Below are 9,346 nucleotides of genomic sequence, written 5' to 3' on the forward strand. Positions count from 1 at the left end.
AAAGTATGCAATTAATCATCAAACCATTTAAAACAGCAAGTTCACAGTTTCAACAATTAAATTCATCACACTCAATTTCAAACTACTTCAAAACTACTAAATTCAAACTACTTCGAAACTACTAAACTACTCCCCCCTTTTGTCATCAAAGGAGGGAACATTTTCAAGAATGAGGCCTACATAAAAGATGTTAGTACTTAAAATTCACTTAAACCGAACTAAAATAAGTGCAAATAAAACAGTCTTTAAGTCATACAGTCATCCAAAAAATAAAAGTGTCTAAAACTAAAATTATTTCATGAAACAAAGAGCAATAAAACATAAATCTTCATCAACTGACAGTCCTAGTGGTTCTTCTTGATCCGTGGCCATGGTGTCATCCTCATGTATGTTGTCCACATATTTTAGGAGAATAAGAACTATATCTCTTGATTTCTTCAAGGAAATTTCATTCCTTACCACAAGCTTTCTTTCTTGTTGGCTTGTGAAAATGAGATGGTTGGACAGATTCACAAACTCTTGCAAGATATCTTTGACAAATCCATAAAGGAGTGATTTGTGAGCAGTGGAGGCAGAAGTTCTAGAAGTTGAATGAGGAGGAATGTCATCTAGGTCATCTTCATCATCATCAAGGACCACCTTTTTAGTTCTTGTAGATCCTTTCTTTTGTTGCTTCACTGCACCACCCCCTTTCAGTTAAGAGTTTCTATTTTCAAAGGTCTCATTGGTTAGGTCAACACCAAATGATTTAAAAATACAAGTTAAAAACATGCCATAAGAAAAAGACACATTCTTGTCACTCCTTATGCAATCATGCATATGCCTCATCATTAAATAAGCAAATAAAATCACAGTTTTAGTAATGATAGCATCAGCACCAATGTGTTACAAAATGATACTTTTTGATAAGAACCGCTTTGGGGTAGGATAATGTAATTCACAATGTGATGGAGTTGAGCATGAAGAGGCCTAGAGCTTTATGATTCGGAGTGAGACCATCAATCAGAGAAATATTTTCACAAACATAAGCCAAAATATCTTGATATGAAATACCCAATCCTTCATCCCATTTACCCGAGGTATAAGCACATACACCAACATCCGTATATCTAAGGGCATCACTAATGTTTCACTATTCAGGTTCAACTCACGCCCTTTGACATAGGAATGAATATTTTCCTCATGATAAGTGATATTAGCATAAAACTCACGAATAAGATCAGGATACACAAGCTTTTTAATTTTGAAAAGATAGTTCCAGTCAAGAAACTCTAATTTTTTCACAAAAACAAATCCGTTCTTTTTCAAAGCGAGTAAATTAGCTAAAAAGGTAGGGAACAAAGGATGATGAGTGATAACTCCTCTGTAAAATTCACAATTCATGGCCGAAGAAAATCAAAGAGGGTTGTAATGAGAGTGAGAGTTCATGAAGTGAGATTTATGGGTAAAAAGATCAACATTTTGGGGTTCCTTTACTGAACGAAGAGGGATTCGTGGGTTACCTCGCTGAGGGCATTGAGGAACAGACCTTGGTTTTGGCCTTGAAGGTTCAAGAGGAGCATCTTTAGTGGCTGGACATTTTCCCTTCGAAGCACTAGGGCGAGATGGTGCGCTGGATGGAGCCGCTGCCTGAGACGAGGATGGATACCTTGGAGTCGTCTTCGTACGCGCCATGGGTTCGGTGCAAGGAGGAGAAAGTGAAGGTGTGGGTGAAAGAGTGAATGTGAGATTTTGAGAGTGAGATCGTGCTCGAGAACCCTCAGGAATTCTGGGAAGTTTTTGAGTGAGGATGCCTCTTCTTGTAGCGGTTTTCTTCCTCATTATTATGACAAAATGGTTTTGCAGTTTTCAAAACAAATGATGGTAGTGGAAAAACCAAAGAGTCATGCAAGTGAATATAAAAGGGTTTGCTTTAGTAACTGCTACAAGTTAATAGTTTCTTGAAAACATACATGTTTAGAACCTATGACAAGTTTGAAAAGACATGACCTAATTTTGAAAAATTTTTTCCTTTAAAATTATAAATTAACTTTCAGAAAAGACAAAAAGAATTAAAAAATAGTTTTAAATATATGACAAAACAATGAGGCCCATATTCATATTAACTCATATTGGGCCCAAAAGAGGTTGTGTTTAAGAAAACACAAAGGACCACATGAAATCTGAAAAGAATGGTTGGCCCACATGAAATAGAACTTAGAACCAAATACCAGATACCACGTTCCAGGATGATGGTTTTTCATTTGCCCAGAATTGTCTCATCCCTACTTGAGAGACAAAAAACTCAAACAACATATTAGCAATGTTAAAATAAAGAATCATAATTAAAAATGCCTAGACTAGTTCTTAATTTGCAAAATCTATCTTCACACAGAGATTTAGTAAAAATATCATCCAATTGAACTTCAAATTTCACAAATTGTATTTCAATTGTACCCTTTTGCACATATTCTCTAATAGAGTAAAACCTCACTTCAATATGCTTAGTTCTTGAGTGTAGAACAGGATTTTTAGAAATGTTAATTGCACTTAAGTTATTACAAAATAAAGGGATACTATTGATTAACAATTTGTAATTTGCAAGTTGAGTTTTAAGCCATAAACATTGTGAACAACAAGAAGAAGCGGCTATGTATTTAGCCTCAGCAATGGATAATGCAACAGTAACTTGCTTCTTGTTTGACCACACATTCAAGAATTGTCCAAGAGAGCAACAAATCCCTAAAGTTCTTCTTCTATCAACACAGTCTCCGACAAAATTTGCATCGCAATAACCAACTACACAAAACTCATCATATTTAGGATACCAAAGACCAAAATCAGCAGTACCATTGATGTATCTAATGATCCTTTTTACAACAGAAAGATGTGATTCCTTTGGATGAGATTGAAATCTAGAACACACACCTACGCTATGAACAATATCCGGTCTAGAGGATGTTAGATAGATGAGTGATCCTATCATACCTCTATACCTTGTTTCAGCCACATCTTTTTCCATTTCATCCTTTTCAAGTTTGGAGTTTGGATGCATAGGTGTACTTATTGGTTTGGAGTTTTATAAACCAAATTTCTTAACCAACTCCTTGGCATTTTACCTTGGTACACAAAAATTCTACTAGGAGTTTGTTTGATTTGGAGTCCAAGAAAGAAGGTGAGTTCTTCCATCATACTCATATCAAACTCACTAGTCATTAATTTTCCAAATTCATCACACAAGGCTTCATTTGCCAATTCAAATACAATGTCATCCACATAAACTTGAACAAGTATGAAATGATCATTAAATTCTTTAATGAAAAGACTTGTTTCCCCAGTACCCCTTTAAAAATCATTTTTCAACAAGAAAGAACTAAGTCTTTCGTACCAAGCTCTAGGAGCTTGGCTCAAACCATAAAGTGCTTTAGTGAGTTTAAAAACATGGTTTGAAAAATTTTTATTTTCAAAACCGGAGGGTTGTGCTACGTATACTTCTCTATCAATAAATCCATTCAAAAAGGCACACTTAACATCTATTTGAAAAAGCTTAAACTCTTTTTGGGCTGCATATGCAAGCAATAATCTTATTGCTTCCATTCTTACAACCCGAGCAAATGACTTACCAAAATCAATGCCCTCCTCTTGGTCATACCCTTGAGCTACTAATCTAGCTTTTGTTTCTAACAACACTACCATCTTCACCGATTTTATTTCTAAATATCCATTTAGTACCTGTTACCTTCTTACCATTCGGTTTGGCACAAGAGACTATACTCAATTTTTCTCAAATTGTTCTAACTCTTCCTCCACGGCTTTGACCCAAGAAGGATCACCAAGACCTTAAATTATGCTTTGGGGTTCAATTTGAGAGAGAAATGCCACATTGTTTTCCTCTAGAGCCCTTCTAGAGAATAATATTGTGGTAACACCATGAGAGGGATCTCCTATGATGAACTCTTGTGGATAGTTCTTTAAGAATCTCCATTTACATAGTCTTGGGGATTTAGGAACAGATTCAGTAGGTGGTTCATTAGTGCTCGTATTTTCAGGAATTTCTACTGGTGCAGGAGATAAAATAGAATTGTCTCCTACAGAATCATCTGCATCGGCTGGGACAGGAGCATTGAACACAGATTCAGATTTATCTTGATTCAGGGCTTCACTCATGTTGTTTTCCACTTGGTTGCCTGCATCATTGTCTTCCAAAATACTTGGAACAATGTTAGAATCACAAAATGTAACATGTATAGACTCTTTAATAATTCTAGCATCTTGATGGTAAACTCTATATGATTTGCTAGTTGTGGAGTAACCAACAAAGATACATTCATAGGCTTTTGGATCAAACTTTTCTAAATTTTTTTTGGTGTTTAAAATAAAATATTTACATCCAAAGATATGAAAGTAATTCAAGTTTTGTGGTTTTCCTTTCCAAAGCTCATAAGGGGTTTTCTTTAAGAATTTTCTTATGATTGTTCTATTCAAAATATAGCATGTCGTATTTACGGCTTTAGCCCAAAAGAATGTGGGAACTTTACTTTCACATAACATGGCTCTAGTCATTTCTTGAATGCTTCTATTTCTTCTTTCCACAACACCATTTTTGTTGAGGTGTTCTTGAACAAGAAAAGTTATGTCAAATTCTAAGTTCATCACAAAAGGATTCAAAAAATTGATTTTCAAATTCTTTACCATGATCACTTTTAATAGAAGCAATCTTTAAATCCTTTTCATTTTGAATTCTTTTGCTAAAAATCTCAAAGGCCGAAAATGCATCTTTTTTGTGTCCAATAAATAAAACCCAACCAAATCTTCTATAATCATCCACAATCACCAAACCATATGTTTATCACTCAAACTTTGAGTTCTAGTTGGACCAAAGAGATCAATATATAGCAACTCAAGTGGTCTTTTAGTAGAAATATCTTCCTTTTGTTTAAAAGAGCTCTTTATTTTTTCATTTGACAAACATCATGTGATTCTTTGTCAAACTTGATCTTAGGAAAATCTTTCACTAAATCTCTTTTTACAAGCTTGTTAATTTAAAACATGCTAGCATGGCCCAATCTTTTGTGCCATAGCCATTTTTCAGATTCTTTAGAATGAAAATAAGCTACATTTTGATTCTTTAGTTCATCAAGAATGAGGTCAAACATATTTTCACAACGGTTTGCAATAAATAACACTTCATCAGTCTTTTCATTCACAACAAGGCACTCTAATCTTTTAAAAATTACCAAGTAACCCAAATAACATAATTGGCTACTACTCAAAAGATTGTGCTTCAAACCATCAACCAAGAAAATATCATTAATGAAGGTAGACAGATCTTTACCTACTTTTCCTATTGCAATGATTTTACCTTTACTGTCATTACCAAAAGTCACAAATCCTTCATCATCTTGTTGAGTTTGACAAAGAATGTTGGCTTTTTCATCATGTGCTTAAAGCATCCTCTATCCAAATACCACATGTATTTCTTCTTCTTGGATGCTAGGCAAATCTTCACACACTCTTAAGTAACCTTAGGTATCCAAACTAATTTGGATCCTTTGAAGTTAATCCATCTTGGTTGCCCAAGTGCATTGAAATCACAAACAACCTTGTATGTTTTGTTTCCTACTCTTCTTTTATCAATAAAGCATTAAGAAGAAGAATGATCAGGTTTATTGCAATTAAACCAGTGATTTCTGTGTGCATATTACTAAAAACGATTGAAGTTATTATGCTTATGGTGATTAAAAGATTTGAATTTTTTGGTTTTTGAAAAGGTTGCATTTCTTTTGACAAATCCCCTTTTAGCATTAGCACCACTTTTTGAAACATAACTTAAACCAGAATTTTTTTACTCAAATGGATTTCTTGAATATGAGGTTCTTTTGTTAAAGTGTGACTTTTTAAAAACAACCTCATTGTTTGTAAAGTAACCCAGACCATAATTTTTTGAAATAGGTTCGGTTCTTGATGATGATGTATTTTTATCAAAATATATCTTTTCAAAGGCAGCATCATTGTTAGATGAATATCCAAGACCAGATTTATCAAATGAGGGTTTTGTTCTTGAAGATGATGTCATGAATTTAGCAAATGATTTTTCAAAAATTGCATCATTTTTTGTTACATAACCTAAACCTGGTTTTTCAAACATTGGTCTTTGATTAGCAAGTAATTTGTCGAAGTTTCTTGAACTATATGCAAATTTTGCTAAATCATTATTCAAACTTTTAATCATTTCATTCAATCTTTGATGTTCAGCAATAAGTTCTTGAGAAAGATCAACAATGTGCTTTCCTTTGAACTTCTCAATTTCATATTTTAAAAATTTATTTTCTGCAACAAGATCAATAGCACATTCGGTTTCCTTCATTTTTTCTTTCAAAAAATCATTTTCAGCTTTCAAAACTTTATTTTCAGATTTGCATTTATTGTATTTATTGAGCAATTTTTCAGAATGGTGAGTGAGATCATCAACAATATCATGTAAGTCTTCAAGAGATAAGTCATAGTAATTTACCTCTTCTAGTTGATCATCACCAGCCATGAAATAGATTTGAGCTTCATCTTCGGAGTCTTTTTCCTCATCCGAATCATTCTCGAGATCCTCCCAAGAAGCCATGAACACTTTCTTCTTTTCTTTCTTTGCCTTGTCCTCTTTCTTGAGCTTTGGACAGTTGAACTTGAAGTGTCCTGCCTCCTAGCAATTGTGACATATTACTTTGCTTAAATCCTTCTTGTACTCTTTTGAACTTAAGCCTTTGTTCCTCATCAGCCTCCTTAGTCTCCTAGCAAAAAAAAAGTTCATTATCTGAAAAATTGTCAGTTGAATCACTTTCCAAAGACTCAACTTTTGATTTGAGGGCAACTCCTTTTTTCTTAGTGTCTTGGCGGGTATGTGTTGCTTCATATGATAGAAGTTTCTCTCAACTTGTCATAGATTAATGGACTCAGGTTGTTGCTCTCGGCTAGGATAGTAGCTTTAGTTTTTTACTCTTTTGTAAGGCTTCTAAGGACCTTTTTTACCAGAGTTTGTTCAGTGTGGGTCAGGCCCATAGCATCCAGGCTGTTAATGATGATTGAGAATCTCTCAAACATCTCATCAATGCTTTCTCCATCCTTCATGGTAAACATTTCATACTCTTTTCGTAATATATCAATCCTTGTTTCTTTGACTTGTTTGGTGCCTTTGTGTGTGACTTGGAGTTTCTCCCAGATTTCTTTTACCACTTTTCATCTAGACACCTTTCGATACTCCTCGAAACTGATAGCACAATGCATCAAGTTTATGACTTTTGAATTCAACTCCACTTTCTTTTTGTCATCATCATTCCATTGGTTTCTTCCTTTGGAGTCACCACTCCATCAGCACTTGTCTTTGTAGGTATTCTAGGACCATTCACAACTATCTTCCATATGTTGTAATCGATTGATTGAATGAAGATTCGCATCCTTTCTTTTCAGTAACCATAGTTCTTCCCATTGAAGAAGTGATGCCTGTTGTTTGGCTGACCCTCTGTTAGAGTGCAGGCCATAGTGGTTGCACCCATATTCAATATTCGTCATTTGACCTTTCTTCCAAGCTATGAAGCTTGATTCTTGAGACCTAGCTCTTGATACCAATTGAAGGTTCTTGATGGCCTAGAGAAGGGGGTTAAATCTATGGCCTTCTTTAAAACTGAATTAATAAAGCCTGGAACCAAATCTTTTAACTTTGCTTCTGTTTAGTCAGCGTATGAGATCATGTAGGAGCAATTTCATTTTATCTCATAAATCAAGAAAAACAGAATTAGAGTAGAAAGGAAGAAGATGACATAGCCATGTATCCTGGTTTAGTTGCCTAGTGCAATGCAACCTACATCTAGTGTGGTAAAATTTTCACTATCTTTCCAAGTATTACATACACTAATTCCCTATGACTCAACATAATCCTATCTGGGACACGCAAGCTTCAACCTAAACTTGACTTGGCTATATAACTACCTAGACTCAATACACTAAGTACTTACCCAACTTATCAAGGGATACCTCTCAAGTACATGACATAAAATAGAAATACAACAAAAAAAAAAATCTGAAATCACTCCTAGTTTTTATCTCAAGTGTTTCTCTCAGTCTTTTCTCTCAATGACTTTTTCTCAATGCCTCTCTTTCTTGCCTTTTACCTCTGAATGAATATAAAGAAAGATATAACATTGAAACAGAAATGCAAACAGTAAACCATGAAGGAGATGATGATTTACAACCTTTACGCTATAAGTTGAACCTGACTTAGCTCTCTCTGATGAAGCTCTTCATCTTGGTGGAATGTTTCTTTGAACTAGAAACACTATCCAAAACGTTTAACTCTCACAAGGAAGCTCTCACTCAAATTCAAATTCTGGTTCTCTCTCCTTGTCTCCAAAATGAAAATTAATTTCCTTTTAGTATCTTCCTTGAGCCACGGCTAGGTTTCTTCCTCAAAGGCCAACTCCTTGATCCTTGAACCAGTCGTAGCCCCTTTTACCTTTTCTTCATTCAGACTACAAAATTAGGAATTTAAAATCTGATTTTTGGCTTAACCGAGGAGGTAGGTGCAGTAGAAATTTGCTCGCTCAGTGAGGATCTCAAATCCAATTCCTTAGATTTGTGTTTTGGCTCCAAGAAACATTTTCAACCATTGATTCACAACAGAGAGAATTTGCCACCACATTCTTTATTTTGCCCGAAATGGTGGTACAGGAGAAAGGAGAAAATGTGAAGTAATTGACTTACATATTAAAGGAAATTAATTACCTTTAACTTCTCTAAACTCTGCTTAGCTTGCTTTTTATTCACTTGATTTAAAATTAGCTTCCTTGATTAGCTTTTTCTTTCTTCTACTTTGGTGTTTGAATTGAAAAGTGAACTTCTCTTCTATGTCTGACCAACACCCGAAATGAACACACGCTTGGACTTAGCTTAGGGTTACTTTACTTCTGCTTGAAGACTAATGGGCTGGATTTGTAATTCATTTTCCATTCAGCTGCTTTGGATTATTTGGTTTCATAGGTTTGGGCTGCAAAAAATAATTTGGGCCTACACACTAAATTAACATCATCAAACAGACTTGGGTTATTAACCCAAATTCAATATGTTTGTCATAATCAATTTCGTTATTTAAATTTTTAAACTTAACAACAACAACAACAACAACAACAGTAATAATAATAACAGTAATAATAACATTAGTAATAACCAAGATTTTGAAAATCAAATTGGTTATCAAATCGCTCTAATCACTAATTTATTAGTTTATTGGTCTAATCGGTTTCAACTGTGGTATAACCTAAAAAATTATTTTATAATAAAATAATAAATAAATTATTAATAAAAACTCTAAAACATAATTATA

General features: G+C 34.2%; 1 protein-coding gene across 1 annotated transcript; it reads right to left on the bottom strand.

The window, feature by feature from the left end:
• On the bottom strand, window positions 1–1,898 carry LOC107616997. The gene is made up of 2 exons (XM_021111235.1): window positions 1,503–1,898; window positions 1–677 (listed from the first exon to the last, which is right to left on the bottom strand). Exons 1-2 carry the CDS (start codon window positions 1,819–1,821, stop codon window positions 292–294), a joined length of 705 nt encoding a protein of 234 aa, XP_020966894.1. The 5' UTR covers window positions 1,822–1,898; the 3' UTR covers window positions 1–291.

Source organism: Arachis ipaensis, chromosome B09 (genome assembly GCF_000816755.2).
Source record: "Arachis ipaensis cultivar K30076 chromosome B09, Araip1.1, whole genome shotgun sequence".
NCBI classification, from domain to species: domain Eukaryota; kingdom Viridiplantae; phylum Streptophyta; class Magnoliopsida; order Fabales; family Fabaceae; genus Arachis; species Arachis ipaensis.